The sequence below is a fragment of the Suricata suricatta genome, chromosome 11, assembly GCF_006229205.1.
Source record: "Suricata suricatta isolate VVHF042 chromosome 11, meerkat_22Aug2017_6uvM2_HiC, whole genome shotgun sequence".
Lineage (NCBI taxonomy): Eukaryota > Metazoa > Chordata > Mammalia > Carnivora > Herpestidae > Suricata > Suricata suricatta.
In genome coordinates this window covers 84008015-84025076 of record NC_043710.1, presented here as the reverse complement: position 1 = coordinate 84025076, position 17062 = coordinate 84008015, and the positions used below count along the sequence as shown (strand labels likewise).

General features: G+C 44.4%; 1 protein-coding gene across 1 annotated transcript in view; it reads right to left on the bottom strand.

Annotated features, from left to right (window-relative positions):
• Positions 1–17062, bottom strand: part of ADAMTS8 (ADAM metallopeptidase with thrombospondin type 1 motif 8) — a 38304-nt gene that overhangs the window by 20637 nt on the left and 605 nt on the right. Inside the window, exon 2 of the mRNA XM_029915654.1 lies at positions 869–1019. Within this exon, the coding sequence (XP_029771514.1) occupies positions 869–1019 (151 nt within the window). The remainder of the gene's footprint in view (positions 1–868; positions 1020–17062) is intronic.

Genomic DNA, 17062 nt, shown 5'->3' with positions numbered 1-17062 from the left:
CCCGAGCGGCCCCTCTGGCTGGCGCTGGCCGCTCCTCCCGCGCCCGCTCGCCGAGCAGAGCGCGAGCAACTGGCGCCCCGCGCCGCGTGCGCCCGTCCTCCGCCCCTGCCCCGCGCGCCGTCCTCGCGCAGCCGCCTCTTGCCTCCTCCCTACCCCTGGAAGCACCGAGTGGGCTGCCGAGCCTTTCGTATTTATACTTCCTTCCCGGCTTTGACATAAGAGGTTTATTTTTGATCTCTCACTATTCCCGTTTCCCCTCCCCTGGGATCAGAGAGAGAAACTGAAAAGAGGGAGCGAGAGAGGAGAGACAAAAAAAAATTGGATGAAATGCAAAACCAATCAGGAGTCAGCGGGACGCGCCCCCCCCCCCCTTAGGTAAGTGTCAACTCCAACTTTTTCCCCCTTCCCTTTATGCGCGGTCCCACATTAACTCCTGCAATGCTGACCTGGCCCTTCAGTCCTTTGGGGAAGCCCCACTTGCTACCTCCTTTAAGGCTAAGTGCCCAGGGCACAGCCTCCAAGAGACTCCTGTACTGGCCCCAGGGACGGTGTTGCCATCCCTGCAAAGTCACTGTGGGGACCCGGACTGTTGTAGATCTGGTGCTGGGGATCCGATGTGTAGAAGAGAGGTCCCCAAAGAAGGTTCCAGAGCTTTTCATTGTAAGGCAAAAAAGGGAGGTAGGAAAGGTCATACTAAAATCATGGTCCCCACTAAAAACCACATCTTCACCCCAAACTGGGGATCGGGGAAAAATACCACCTGGTTAACACAACCAAGGACTCGGCTTCTTCCCTTGTCCAGGGGCTGCAGGGCAGAGCCCAGCACAGTGGTAAACCAGAGGTGAGGTTGGCAGCAAAGTGGAATCACCCCAGAAGGAAGGTGAGCATTTCTCTAGGAAGGCTGCAGATCTTCGGTAATTGCAGGTTGGCCCCTGAAAACTTGATCTGAATACTACTGCTCAGTTGTCTGGGGGCCTTGATAAAAAGTGGCAAGCCGCCTCTCGTGGCATTGGCCGTAGCTGTGGGTACAAACGTGATGAGAGTTGATTCCTTATCACACTGCCATCTACCCCAGGGATGAAAGGAGACTGTAGCCCAGAGAGAGAGAGAGAGAGAGAGAGAGAGAGAGATAGAGAGGGAGGGAGAGAGGGAGAGGAGTGGCATGATCTACAGTCTTTACTGAGGATCACAAAACAAAGCACTTAATGGCACCCCAGTCTTAATGGCACAGCTCTGGATTGGATTCAGGGTACTGTTCTCTAAGTATAGACTCTAGAGTCGCTCCTCTCTGCTCTTGCTCCAAGTTGGCAGGGTGGGAGATTCGCAGGGATCAGGACCTTTATAGTCCTTTGCCAGCTCACCTATACCCAGCTACCCAGTTCTTGGCCTGTGGTGGGGTACCGGACAGTTGAGGCCCTCCCTGCTGCTTTTTAGTCCAATTGAGCTGGTAGCTATGGACCTTCAACATGCATATGAGACCCTTCAGGCTTGTTATCTCCAGAGAGGAGGTTTTCACAAATACAAAAGTACTTTTGTGACCGCAGAACCTGGGGTAAACACTGGTTTCCTCCAAATCCCTTCTAAGTATCTCCTCTGTCCACTCTCACAGAAACACGGAAGAATGGCTTTAAATGAGAAGAAAGGATGTACTAGCAAGCTGCAGGATTGTCTTTCCCAGATCATTTACAAGCTAGGAATAGCTCGTGTCTTGGATGTTTCGGGGAAACATTTCTGGAGAGATGGAAAGAATGGCTTCTTCAATCCATTTCCAAAAATGAGCAAAATGCTATATCCCAGCACAACAGGGTAATAGTCCTGGGAGAGTCTGACCTGGACAGGCAGTAAACAATCCTATTTACTTCAAATTTGTTGCAACATTTCCATCATTGGTCTTTGCTTCTCAAAGTCCCTTATTCACTCTTTCCCAGAGTGAAAGTGCTGATTTTCAAAAGCAGTTATGTCCCTATATGTTTTCCTTCTTTTTCCGTTGTAAGCATCTGAAAGGAGAAGGATGGGGCCGTTGGGCTCCATTCCCTGTTCTCTCCTCTGGAATGTATTAATAGCTGCAGGCAGGAGATTTAACCAGACCAGGGAAAGTCTTGAATGTCCTTGGAGCCCTCTGGTCTCATTTGGGAAGGCTCTGGAAGTTATTTTTTTTTAATAGAATGAAATGCCCCTAAAGACAGCCCTTTGGAGAGAGAAGTCAGACAGTGATCTGAGGACTTTATCCTGCCCCATTTCAACAATAACAACAGCTGCTGGCTGGCTCACTGCTGGGTTAAGTCTGCATGGCGGCCCCTCCTGGATTCACACTTACAAGGAGATGTGCCTTGCTAACTAGTTAATTTCCAGGGTGGCACCTGCCACTTGCTGAGTGACCTCAAGGTGTCAGGCTTGCCTTAGTTATGCTTAAAGCCAGTGAGTGCCCTTGCCTCTGGAACTAGGAAAGGGTCCCTGGTTTGTGGTGAAAGCCTTTAGGAGAATGGTAGGTGAAAACAGTCCAACAAAACAAACACCAACCAACTAACCAACCAATCAGCGAAAATCCCAGAGGGGTATTTTGCCAATTCTGGATTCCCTACATTATGACAATCTTTACAGCAGGGGATGGCAGACTCCAGCCCGTTGGCTAAATCCTGCGCTGCCTGTTTTTGTATAGTCCACAAGCTAAGTGTGGTTTTAACATTTTTTAAATAATAGAAAAAATGAAAAAATTCATAATGCTCAAAAACAGTATGGAATTCAGATTTCAGTGTCTACAAATACTGTTTTATTGGGATGTGGTCACAGCCATTCATTTACACATGGACTGTTCTTGTGCTATAAGGGCAGGGTTGAGTGAGCCTAAAATACACTTACAATCTGGTCCTTTGCAGGCAACGTTTGCTGACTCCTGAATTACAGGAAAGCAGCATTAATTTGGAGTCCTCAAAATTTGGAATATGGGATTATTTAAACTCACTTGTGATTTTTACAGAATGAGAGGCTCAAATAATTTCTTGGTGTGACTATAATGGAAATTATATAAAAATTGCAATTCAAATATCTTTGTCCTTAATTCAGTATCTAGCCTTCCTCATTATTTAATCAGGCCTTAAATAATTAAAAGACTTTTATGTTTTTGGTATTTTATATTGTATGCCTATTGTTAATTTTAAGTTTTTAATTAACTTCTATTGGTCACCGGTTATTTATTAGTTCATAACTGGAGTTTTATAGAGTGTATATTATAAATTTATTGTCTAGACTAAGCTCTGGTATTCTCTAGGACCTCCTTCTAGAACCAGATTGGAAGAGGCATAAGACATTATCTACTTACATTCCCATTTTGCAGAGAAGAAACAGAAATGCAGAGGTTTTAGTGATTTGCTCAAAGACACATAATTAGTGGTGAAATGTTTCCTAAAATATTATGATACCCCTTTATGAAGAGAAAAAAGTTGTATTACTTTTAAATTTCATTGGAAATTCATCCTTTTCATTAAAATTAAGTGCTTGTTCTGGGTCAGGCAATGTTCTAGAGGCTCATTTTAGTTTAATTTTCATTTACTCTTCAGTAAATGAAAGCTTCCATCTTTTGAGAATGCTTGCTATGGGCTAGGCACTCTGCTGAACAGCTCATAAACATTATTCCACTTTATGATTATGACAGTCCTCTGAAAAAGCCATCCTATAGATAAAGAAATAGGTTGGGAGAGGTGAGGTAGCTTGCTTAGGGTCATTGAGTTAATAAGTAGTGCATACAGTGTTGGGGCACCTGGGGGGCTCAATCAGTTGAGCATCTGACTTCAGCTCAGGTCGTGATCTCACAGTTTGTGAGTTTGAGATCCTTATTGGGCTCTGCACTAACAGTGTGGAGCCTGCTTGGGATTCTCTCGCTCCTTTCTCCCCCACTGGTGCACCTCCCCAATAAATAAATAAACCTAAAAAAATTAAGTAGTGGAGACAGTGTTTTTAACCAAGGTCACATTAATAAGCTACCAATTTAAAATATTATTCTCTGGTGATAATGTCCTGCACTGAATTAATGTTCCTTTGTTTAGAACCAAGGATTAAATCATGTCATTACAGAGCTGGAAGGGATTCTAGGATTCATCTTTAAAGGTCCCACAGAAGGGAATAAACAGCTTTTTCCAAAAGCCTGGTTGCAGCACTTAAACATAAACAGAGTTCTTTCTTTCTAAACAAAATAATGCTCCTTTTGCCACAATTTATGTTCGTTTTCTATAATTTTGGCTATTTTGTAATCACCATGACCCTGCATTGCCTATAACACAGAGTTTCCTGGTCTTTATCTGTCACACTCTTGAGCACCCATCCCAGGAAGATTATGTTTGACTTTTGATATCACTTAAGTGCTGACATCCACCTTATATTCCCTTTGACATTCAAGGTTTTGCGTCTGCCACCTGTATGTACATAAGTATTCCTATGTATTTTTATTTGTCTAATTCTTTCTTAGTCCTAATATTCTTTTGGAACCTTTGGAACTTCACCCAGTATTTGGGAAACCACTAATTTATATTCTTGAGGCCACTTTAAGTGCAATTTCCTAATTTCTATGAAGTGCTAGCTACTTAGAATGCTTAACCTACCTTCATCTGATTGTTCTGGTGTTTACAGACAGGTTCAATGGACGAGCTCCCAATTCTGTTATCTCTATCTCTGAGAATTAGATCTAGTACAAATAGTGTGCTGTTGACACTGGCTTGCTTGCTGGCCAGATTTTAATGGATTTTAATATGCCAAGAAGCAAACAAATACCCCCTTTTTTGGTTTCTGTTTCTGCTGTTTGTATTTTCAGTGACTTAACTGCCGAGTTATTGGGTTCACTGATGGGAGCCCAAAATACAAGGTTGCCCAAGGTTTCGTGTGCAGTGCGTCTGTGATTGCAGTGTGTGATTACTCGTGTAACTTGTGCATTCTGAGTCTTATGCGTAACAATGGATATTCTGATGATTACCGAGGCTTAGATCATGCTTGCTTTACCACATTATGGCCAGCAGGTGACGTTGTTGGAACTGGATATTTATCCTCTTTACAACTTTTGGAGCAACTTTTTCAAATGTTAGAAATCTCTATCATATCATAAAAATCTGAGACAGCAATTCTTCAAAATTGCACAAATAAGAATCTGAGTGTTTACTACATTTCTTACAAGCATCACTGGAGAAGGTTGGAGGGGGTGTGTGGTTGTCTTGTTTAACATAATACCTGCTTTTTTCTTCCCTTCTGCTCTTTTCTGTCCTTGATTCCTGGCCTTCATCAGCCCAGTGTCTCTCAACTCAAATCATCAGGCAGTCTGGGAGAGATGGCTAGGTTGAGACATGTCCAGGGACTCGGACCACTTTAACTGTGTGGGTCATTGGGTTTCTGAACATCTGGTTTAATATTAATGCAAACGGTAGGTTTCCCCCAAATCTTCATTATTGATTCTAACCACTAGATGGGAGTCTTGTCACATGTACCTTTTATAGCTGCTTCTAGAGGGTCTAAAACCTCTCTAAACAATGGGTCTAATTAACCCCATCTGATAACACACACACACACACACACACACACACACACACACACACAGCATTAACTTGCAATGCTGTACCCTTCCTCTCTGTTTTAGAGGGAAGGAAAGAGAGAAAAAGGAAAGGAGCCAGTATTTTCCAATGCAGAGTAATTTCTCAGAGCAGATAACATGCTTATTTAATGTCTTTATTTCAAGGGACTTGATGTAAAAAACTATCCACTGTGTAGAAATATGTTCACGATGAGGTGGAATTTGAAGTGCTAAGAAGAGTGCTCAGCACATAGTTAGTACACATCAGTGTTTGTTCCTATCACCATCATCATCATCATCATCATCGTCGTCATCATCTATTCCCACCCAGCCTGGCAGAATAATTGTAAAGTTCTCTGGAGTTCACCTTGGCACCATTCCCTCTCCTCCTCACTGTCTCCCTTCGTTGAGAATTGCCCAGGGTGCTCATCCGAACTTCTGCTGTCACGGACAGAAGAGGATTCACTAAGTCATGAACACCTTGTTTTGATAGCGAGTAATACCAAGAGTGTTTGGGTTTTAAGAGACCAACAGAAATAAACAATTAATGGTAGAGTCTTAGACACCCTGGTCCTAGCATGAGGGAGAAATCTGGGATCAGGGACGCACGCCAGAGCTACAGGCAATAGCCCTGTTTCCTCCTCCTGCGTGCCTCTTTGCAGGACTTTGCACAAGTGGAGCTTTCTGATCGTTGGGAGTGTTCATGCAGTGACAAGGGGCACGTGGAGGAGTCGGAAAGAGGGTTCTTGAATCGGGTAGGAGAGGAGGTCTTTAAGGCCTCATCCATTCTATTTTCCAAGTATTCTTGGAGGAAATGAGTATTCTTTTGATTCTGGATTTTTAAAAATTCAGGTTTTTTTCTCTTCAACATCTAGGTCTAGACCAAATTGTGCAGCTATCCACTGAAGATGCTTCCTGAGGTTACAGGACTTGTTTCTTTTTCTTAAATAACAAAACTTTATTTTTTAAAAAATTATTTATTCATTTTAAGAGAGAGAGAGAAATGGAGGGAGAGGCAGAGAGGGAAAGAGAGAATCCCAAGCAGGCTCCATGCTGTCAGCACAGAGCCTGATGCAGGGCTTGAACTTGCAAACCGTGAGATCATGACCTGGGCTGAAATCAAGAGTCAGATACTTAACTGACTGAGCCACCCAGGCACCCCTCTTCCTTTTCTTTCTTCATTTATTTATTTATTAAAAATTTTTAATGTTTATTTATTTTTGAGAGAGAGAGAAACAGAGTGTGAGTGGGGGAGGGGCAGAGAGAGGGAGACAGAATCTGAAGCAGGCTCCAGGCTCAGAGCTGAGAGCTCAGAACCTGACACGGGGCTCAAACCCATGAACTGCGAGATCGTGACCTGAGCCAAAGTCGGATGCTAAAACAACTGAGCCACCGAGGCACCACTCTTTTTTTTTTTAAAGAACATCATTTTTTGTAGTCTTCTCTTTTCTGGAGTCTCATCAAATTCATTGGCACTACAGAATTTTGAAGAGGGACACTGACATTAGAGGTGGAGATCCTTTTGCTAACTTCTCACTTTATGGATGGGGAAATTGAGACCTGTGAGGAGCTCATTTTCCCAGAGTCACACGCCGGGTGACAGGAGATTCAGGGCTAGAATGGGGATCCCCGGCCCTGCATTCATTCCTCGTTACATCTAGTCCTCTGTCCGCCTCTGCTGCTCTGCAGCAGAACCCAGGGTTTGTGTGACACATGTCACCAACTCACACCCACTCTCTCTCCTTTTAAAGTTCTTAGTTTATTAATCCTGTTATGAAAAAAACTTGCACCATCACCATAGATAAAGTCATTGCAGAATCTTTACTCCTTCTGCTGTCCAATCTCCAGTTCAGTTTTTGCCAGTGCCAACACTGACTTTCGCAGGCTCCCTGACCGCCGTCATTCTGTTCTTGCATTCCTTTTGATGTTGCCTTGCGTCTTTTTAAAAATTCTTTTAACATTTATTTATTTTTGAGAGATAGAGTGGGAGCAGGTGAGAGGCAGAAAGAGAGAGAGGGAGACATAGAGTCTGAAGCAGGTTCCTGGATCCAAGCTGTCAGCCCAGACCCGGACATGGGGCTCAAACTCAGGAACCATGAGATCATGACCTGAGCGGAAGTCAGATGCTTAACTGACTGACCCACCCACGTGCCCCAAGTCTTTTTTTTCTCATACAGTCCATGTCTTGCAAGTCTGTGTTTGGATTCCTTTTTCTTTGCATACTCCAAGGAATCTTAAATTACGCTGAAGCCCATTGTCTTGCCATCACCAAAATTGGTTCTGAATTCAAATACAAAGGTGGCATCTTGTGTGGTCTTGTACATTTTGGCTTGTTTTTCCTAAATTCTGTCTTAGGTACTGTTACCTTTCTGGGGTGTCAGACATCAAAGACCATTTGTTTCTGTTGGGAAGTAGTCAGTTGGCTGTGAACTTCCTGGGCTGGATAGTTACTGTGTTGTTTATGATGGCAGCCGAGCATCAAGCCATGCTCTCTCTCTCAGACGTACAGACACACAGACACATACAAGAGACTTTGCATTTGGGAAAGTGAATATTGCAGGTTTGGAGTAGAAGGTGTTGCCCAGCAGTGGCAGGTGATGAAGCTGGAGCAGTCAGCTGGGCTGGTATGTGGGGGCGTGTGTTTGTTGCCCTGGGAGCTGGAGAGCTTCTTCCAGAGGGCAATGAGGGCACATTAAAGACTTAAGCAGGGAAGTAACTGATGATGTTTGTCTTTTAGAAGGACAGCTCTAGCAATTATATAGACTGAGGACCACGTGAAGGGAGGGGTTAGGAAAAGGGAGACCTGGGATGACAAGCTTTCCAGAGATGATGAGGGCCCCGGGGTTAAGGATGTGGTGGTGATGGAGAGGAGTACGCTGGGCCCCTGGGGTGATGGGTGCAGAGGCCCAGGTGGGGAGAAGGTAAGGCTGACTAGTTGAGGGCTGAGGTGAACAGACATGCCACTGGCCAAGTTGGGGAAAACAGGAAGAAGATGGTGTGTGTGTGTGTGTGTGTGTGTGTGTGTGTGTGTGTGTGTGTGTTGTGGAGGTATGTGCAGAAGAGGGGCTAATAAGTTTTGTTTTAGGCCTGTTTAGGACCCTCTGGGATGTCACTCGAAGCTCAGCAGTCACAGGTACTAGGAAGGCAGAATTCGGAGCCAAATGTCAAGATGAGTAGATGGAACTGTAAGAATGTACTCAGCTGGATGAATATATGTAAAATTCGGGGTTTTCTTTTAAATTTCTACTAATCTTTCCAGTTTCCCAGTTCCTCCGCTTTTCTCTTTTCACACTTTTGAGAGCACAGGTGAGATCTGTTGGTCCGATCACTGCTCTCACCGTTTCTTCTCTTCCCAGCTCTGGGACCTTTCCAGAAGCAATAGGCAGCTTTGGTTTTCCTTTATGGAAATGTAGTGATTTCCACCCAGTGGAGCTCTGTGGTCTACAAATGTCTTCCAGTCGGTCTGTTGGCTGATTCACCCTGTCAGGGTGGGATGTCCTAATGCGAAGGAGGAGATTCCTGGGTAACTTGGAGAGAAAGAGAAGAGAAAGGGAGAACTCTTTATTGGGGGGTAACTTAATGTTTGGAGTCTCATCAACCACAGCTCGAAAGTATTGGAGAAGTTGCAGGGCTGCTCTGGCTAGGTTGGCTAAGAAGTGATGTTACTGAATCCCATCACCTCTCAGCTCTCAATGGTGACAAGGGAGGCTGCACCGAGCTGTAGGGAGGAGGAGCAAGGGCAGGGGAAGCACGTCAAGCCTTTATGAAGGAGATAACATCTGTCTTCTCAGCAGAGCATTGGAACCAAGGTGAGAGAAGATTGGGGGCTGCTCGATGCCTTGGGCTCTACTCTGGGACCCACACTCAGGTGGGAGGTGGGTCTGAGCCAGGAGATCCAGAAGTGGCTTTTTTTCTACCACTGATCTGGGTTAAGGTCTAGTTTGATATTCTTCTGTAGTTAAATACCAGAGATTTGTGCCCTTTAGTTTCTGATGTACTTGAGGATCAGAGAAAACTCACGCCTATAAGCCTCATGGGCTTATGGCCATGTGGACACTCTCACCTTGTCCATGATGATATCTGTTGTTCTTCTCCCATTGCCCACCCACTTCACTTTCAGATTGAAACAGAGGCACAAAACCTGGCATAAGGCAATGCACATTGACTGAGTTAGTAAGAGATAGGGAGAGATGAGGTAGGCATTCCAAATGCTTTTGTAAATGAGAAGCCAGATAAAAATTTGACGGTAGTAGCTTACTAGGCGGGAATCCTCCCATCCTGAGAGATTTGGGTCCCAACCTATTGGGTCCAATAAGAGGTGTGATGGAAGAGAGCAGGGTGGAGAGATGGAATCTGTTGCAGTGCAGGTGGTTTGTTCAACCTCAGTGGTGACCTTGCCTGGGAAGGTCTTTGTGAGACACCTTTCTCTCTCCTCCCCTCTTCAAGAACCTCCCTTGTTGGTTCTGTCTGAAATTCCACCATCACAACTGCATTGTGAAAAAGACTTTGATACTTTAAAGGTGTAAATATATGTGAATGAAAGCATTTTGAAACTGTTATCAGTTGTTTTCACCTGAGTGTAAATTAAGAAGCAGGCAGCAGCAAATTTTGAGGAAAGGAAGTGAAGATGTATGAAGAAAATTAGAGAGAGAGCAGAAAGCAGAGCAGGGGCTGGGTTGGGAGGAGAAGACAGGGAGTGTAGCAGGTGGAGGGGAGGGGGCTAGAATGCTTGCAGAAGACAAGAGTGGAGGAGGACGGTGCAGACGGGAAGGGTTGGCTGCCCTGGGTTTCCACAGTCTATGTACTTACCCCTTAATTTTACCTATAGGAAGAGAGCAAGAGCCTAATGCTCACCCCAGGGTTTTTGTTTTTGTTATTGTTTTTTTTGGCAGAACAAATCAAAGAAATTACAAACTCCAGATGTGAGACCTATATCATACTTTCTAATTACAAGAGTCCCACATAATGCTATTTACTCTGTGGGCTCATTGTGTCTTTACTGATGATAATAAGAATATTCTTCCTTTTTCATGAGTAAGGAACTCAAAGTTCCTGGACACTCGGCCATTTAGCCAACATCCCCAAATAATCCAACATCAAACCAAGCTGGGGCTGAGCCCTGGCTTGAAGGTCTGCAGTTTTGGGCAGTCAGCTTGACTTTCCATGCTCCTGATCTCTCAGTCATATAAGAGCTGGTGTTTTAGGCCCAGGTCCTCGAGCAGCCATATCTGATTTTCAGGTATTTTAACAACGTGTGAGAAGAGACTTCTTCCTGTTTGGGCATGGGCAGGACTTGCTTGGTATAGTTCAGAAACTAGGGAATGGGCTTCTCAGAGTACAAATCTGCCAAAGTTATGGGCCAAGTTTCAAGTGTGTGTACATTCCCGGGTACTTTTCTAAGGATGAAGTTTCATAGTGTTTATGATATCTCCATAGCCTCCAAAATGTAAAGAATCACTACATTAGAGCAAACTGGGATCTCTACTGAGTTTCGGTGAGTTGAGTTCCTGTAGTGCCATAGTGTGGAGGGAAGGAAGTGAAAATGAATACAATAAGGAAAAAATGCTCTCTTAATACAAATTAACTAATATGACTCTGTGATGAATGTTGTCAGTGGCTTTTTGTAAAGGCTGCAAAGACAGTAGACCAGCCACACTGAGACCATCAAGTTAGGTGTTGATCCAGAGTAGGACTCAGCTTCCAGGCAAGTCACTGTGTTCTTATAAATCCTATTTAAATTAGCTTGTAAGCAAGCCTTTAAAGAGTATGAGAGGTGTGGGCATGAAAGGAAGATGAGGGAAGAACTGTGTGGCGGGCTATACAGCAGGCCAGCAGGGTGTCCTTGCACAGGCTTGCCAGAAGAGAGCCAGCTGAGCGCGGTACGGAGGAAACAGCCTGGGCCGGGACTTCATACCAGGTGAGTGTCCCAGTCTTTCTCTTGCTACTCACTAACCAGATGACTTTTGTCTGTCCCCTCAGCCCTTTTAAGTCTTAGTTTTATCTGCCTGAAGTGGAGATGCCAATAATTCCTGTCCTACCATTTTCCCTCCCAAAGTATTTCTGTGAGAATAAAGTCTGATCATATGTAGGAACTTGTTTTACGAATCACACACTCTTTTGTGTAGGTCAAGTATTTTTGTTAAGAAGGAAAATGTGCTGAAGAAAGAAAACATGGCCACCTGGGAGAAACGATGCATTTTATTTTGGATCTTTGTCTGATGTACTGAAGTCCAGGGGTGGTGCTTCTCTGCTGATGGTGGCCAGCGGCCTGAGGCTAAAGTTCAAGTGCCCATTTTGAAGCTACTATTCTTGGTGCTGACGGTGACAGGAAAAGGGTGTACTGGGGGGAGCAGAGGGGATAGAAGATGGTTTGGCAGAAAAAACTTCTTTCTAAATCCCCATACAGGAGTGGAGGATTTAGTATTCATTTCTTCTCCCTTCCAGTTATTTCTCCTCCACCAGCCTGAATGCTAGCTATATCCTGAACATCCAAGAGCTCCAAAGTAATTTACATGTGTGTGTGTATGTATGTGTGTAAATCTATAAATCTATAAAATGAATGATTAAATTGGGAAGCCTGAGATCCAAGGGTAGCAGCTGTTATTTCAAACTGTGTAAGAGGGGGGATTCAGGGTATAAGCAGGAGGCCACTGGGAACTATGGCTTCATGAGTTTCCTCAAGCCAAGTCAGGACCCTTTGTTCTCACCTACTAGCATCCAAGAGAACAAATACAGGACTTAAGTGCCAGAGGGACTTTTATGAAATACTTTGCCCCAGAGAACCAAACAGAGTGGGTGGCTGAGAGGGGAAAAAATAGAGTTAAGTATTTCCTCTGAGCAAAGAAGAATGGACCCAGGCCCAGGGTTATAATTCATGGGGCCTCAGATGAATCTCCAGATGCTTCAGCTGTCTCCACATCTGGAAGAAGAGTGGCCAAGGAATCCAGCATTGGTGGAAGCCAGTGGATGATGCAGCTCAGTGGCTTAACACTCTGAGACTTCCAAGAAGCCCCCTCAAACCAGTGCCTTTTCTAGATGTTGTGTGCTTTGCCCATCTCTGTGGTGCAGTTGCCATGAAGAGCACATTGAGCAAATCTGGGGCTTTTAGAGATCTTTGACAAAGAATGGCGATGACATAAAGCACAAAGAAATGGTAAAGTCTTAAATCTATTTTCTGTGAAAGCCTAAGTTAAGTCCTAACATGGTAGACCAATGAATAAGTACTATCTGATTTGAGCAATGGGGAGACTTTTGTCAGTCACTTCCCTCCCCATTTAAATATTGCCTAAGCCATAGAGTTCACTTCTTATTTTTTCACCTACCCACTCTATTTTCTTCTTCGTTTTTCTCTCCCATTTGGGGAGATCCTCTAGAATGCTTTATTTTCCAGGTAGAAAGAAGTCATTCTTGGTTCTCACATTGAAAAAAGTCACAATCTGAGAGAAGTGAAGTCTAAGTCTCCAAACTGAATCTGTGGCTGCCTCCTTCTGTTCTCTGTGCATCCTCCTTTAGGGCCGATTTCTTACTTGGAGCCTCTTGCACCCACCTGGCCTGGCCCAGCAGTCATCACCTGGCCCTGGGCACTGTCAGGGAAGCTGACATGGAAGAAAAGGAAGCCCTGATTTTGGTGAGTTTCTAGTCTACTCTGGTGTGGCCACAGCCCAGTTTAGGAAAAGGGTTTAACATTTAATTAGAAAAGGAAAGTCCAAACAATATTCTTTAAAATTTTTTTTAAATTTATTTATTTTTGAAAGAGAGAGAGAAAGAGAATGAGCGGGAGAGGGGCAGAGAGAAACGAAGACACAGAATCTGAAGCAGGGTCCAGGCTCTGAGCTGTTAGCACAGAGCCTGACACAGGGCTCAAATTCACAAGCCGTGAGAGCATAGCCTAAGCTGAAGTCAGAAGCTTAACTGACTGAGCCACCCAGGTGCCCCCAAATGGAATATTCTTAGCTAGCAGTGGAATAAACATACACTGAAGGAATTGAGAAAACAAGGAGCAAAGGTGTGCTGTGTGAGTTAAATGAAGTGCTTTTATATAGGAGGTGAGAGTTCAATCCACAGGCATAGAGGAGGCTTAGAGGGCATCCTCTGTGGAAGAAATGGTTTACCCAAAGCCATGCATGTTGGAAGAATAGCTTCTGGGCAGAAGAAGCCAAGCTAGAGCCAGGTTTTCATGTAAAGGGTAGAGAGAAACAAGTTTATGACATGAGCAAAGCTGCTGGCTGGGGAGCCTTAGACAAGTAACCCTCCCTCTGGACTTCAGCTGCCTCAACTAGATAATGAGTGGGGTAGGTGACTAGGCTACTGGCTGAGCTTTCCATCAGAGGGGTGAAGAGAGTTAATAATTGTGGGAGCGGTGTGTCAGGCACTCCAAACTCTCCTAAAAGATAATCTTATCCCCATTTAGAGATGAAGTATCTTTTTTTAAGTTTGTTAAAAGTTACTATTATTTTGAGAGAGAGAGAGTGAGAGAGAATCCCAAGCAAATTCTATACTGCCGGATGTGGGGTTCAAACCCACAAACCATGAGACATGACCTGAGCTGAAATCAAGAGTCAGACACTCAACCAACTGAGCCACTGAAATGCCCCTAGAGATGAAGTATCTTGTCCAGAGTTTCATAGACTACTAGTGACCAAGCTGGGATTAGAATTGAATTGAGTCAATTCTATTTGCCAAGCACTGTGCCAGGCCCTGGGGGATATAATAGGGAATGAAACAGACAAGGTCCCACTCTCATTCTAGTTGGGGTGTGAGGAGGACAGTTAATATAAAAGTTAAGATCTAAGTGAATAAAATAGGTTTAAATAGAATTAAATTCCATGGAGAGAATAAAACATGGAATCATGGTCATGATTTGGGGCTTCTTAGGTCAGATGGCCTAGGCTAGAGGTAGCACCTGGCTGGATACCTGAAGGGCAGGAAGCGGTTGGCCTAGTTGGCAAAACGCATAACTGGCCAAGCTGAAGTATTTAGATTTGACACCATGGACTACACTCCCCAGTCCTTCTTTTGAGGGAAGGAGTTGTTTTTTGCTTTTTATTTCTCAAAGATCTTAAGATGGTAGAGGGGACTCCTGGATGGCTCAGTTGGTTAAGTGTCTGACTCTTGGTTTCACCTCAGGTCATGATCTCACAGGTTGTGGGTTCAAGCCCCACATCGGGCTCCACACTGACAGCTTGGGGCTTGCTTGGGATCCTCTCTCTTCCTCTCTCTCTGCTCCTCCCCCACTAGCTTGCTCCCTATGTCTTTCAAAAATAAATAAAGATAAAAGAAAAGGTTGGTAGAGGACAGGCAGAAGCAAGAGGGTGCCAACAGCAGAGTCCTAATGTGGAGGTGGGGTGGTTGAAAGTGACACTGGAAATTTCTGGGCAGAACTGGGAGAGGTTGTTCCCATTAGCTTCCATCCCTTCCTTGTTGAAGGAGACTTCAGAAGGTGATGAGACAGTTGTCTTAGAGGTCAAGTAAATCTTGATAATAATAATAATAATAATAATAATAATAATAATAATAATAATGGCTAATGAGAATATTAACTATTAAATAACACTTAAGAATCAGTCTTTAGGTACCAAGCACGTCTGAGCACTTTTTAAGCATTGGCTTATTTATCTTTATAGTAACAATATAGATGGATAGTATTTTTATCCTAATCTTAATAATGAAGAAGCAGGAGGTCCAGTCACATAGTCATGTACTAGAGATTGCACAACTGAGGTGGGTGCAAGGATGCATGTCTGGGTCCTCCGAGCCTAGACTCTCAGTCATCATGCAGTGTTGCCTCCCATAGGCATCAAACAGTCATGTAATATTCGATCTGGAAGTGATCTTAGATATCATATAGACCAGAAATTTATAATTCAGTCCTCTGAGAGAAGACCTCTGATATAGGGTAATCCCTCCTCTTTTGACAGATTAGAATATTAAGATTTGTAGTATCAGATTAGTGACAGAAATGGAGCGTTGATGCTGAGTTCTGCCTTCTACTCAAATGCTCTTTGTAATTTACTTCAGCATTTTCCCTAGATACTCAGATTCTGGTTAGGAACGCCTGGCAGAAATGACTATACAGAACTGCAGCCTCCAAGAAGGTAGAGACAAACATTAAATAAGAAAACATACATGAGATCCTTGGTGTGGTGCTCAGCACAAAGTGAGTGCTCAAGGCATACCAGTGTCTTTGAGGAAGTCCATATGGCTGGTTTCTGTGCCCAGTGGTGAGAACAGCTGGGCCATGGTTGGGGAAGAGGAAGCAAGACACACAGGTGGAGAAGGACTTCCTCTCCCTAGGTCTGCCCTCTTGATCGACATGCCACAGCCCTACCATACCCCATCCACCACAGTGAAAGTAAAATGTCTTTGGAAACCCATAACCCATCATTAAAACTGCTGGGTGTAGGAAAACAATTGCTTGCCCCAAATAAGTGACTTATGATTGTCCTTGGTCTGTCTAAGTGTTCCTCTAATTACAGGCTCCCTTGAAACAAACACACAAGGGCTTTGTAAATTTGAATCTCCTTGCTCTCACAAGAAGAATGAAGGAGATTTTTTTTGGAAAGGTACAGAGTGTCTTGGGGACCAGTGCCTGAAACAGGGCTCCCCAGACTATCTCAGAACTAGATGGGAACTCATGGCTTGATGGTCTTGTCCCCACCAACCCACACTCAGCCTTCCCTTCCAGTGCCCTACATGGTAACTGGTCAAGGATGTAATGAGAGAAACTTGGAGGAAGTACTGGCAGAATTTCCTATTGCCCACTGGTCCCTCAGCTCCTCCCCCCCCCCTCCCGCCCCGGAAGACCAGCCCTTTCTCCACATCCACTCCAGGCACTTGTGCTGGCCCAGTTCCCTTCCCTTCCCCAAGCCCTGGGTGATAGCAGTTGCCCATTTGGTGGTGTAAGTACTCCCCCTGGGACCTGTTTCCAGCTCCTATTGTGATGTCCCTGAATGGGGTAGCATTTAATATTTCTGTTATACTTTCACCTCCCTCTGTTCTCTTTTCTGGGAGCTGTGTGCTGTCCTGGAGGGTTGGTGGTTCTGGCAGCTCAAGGGCATAGATTATAGTCAAATAATTAGGAAGTGACAGGGTTTGTTATTAAACAGTTAATAATTGTAAGTTTATATTGTTTAATTTTTAGCAACAGTGGTATTTAGCAGCAGCCTGGCAAATTCCCTGAAAATTTAATGCTCTGCACCAGCCCACCCAGCACACCACCACCTTAGGGCAGACTGTGGGCCTACACGGGTTCGAGAAGGGTTCTCCGTGTTCCTGGGAAGTTGTCCTTCTGACGATAAGACATTTACAGGGACAATTCTTGGTTCTGGGTCTTTTAGGGGACACTGTGATGAAGAAACAGCAGAGATGTTGCAACGGGAGGGATGAGGCGGGCCTAGGATGGGGGGGAGGGGTCAACGGTGAGTCTTCATTCCTAATTCCTGACCCTAACTGCCTTGAGATAAAGGCTTAGACCCAGGGAACAGATGTCGATCGCGACATAAGTAATTGATG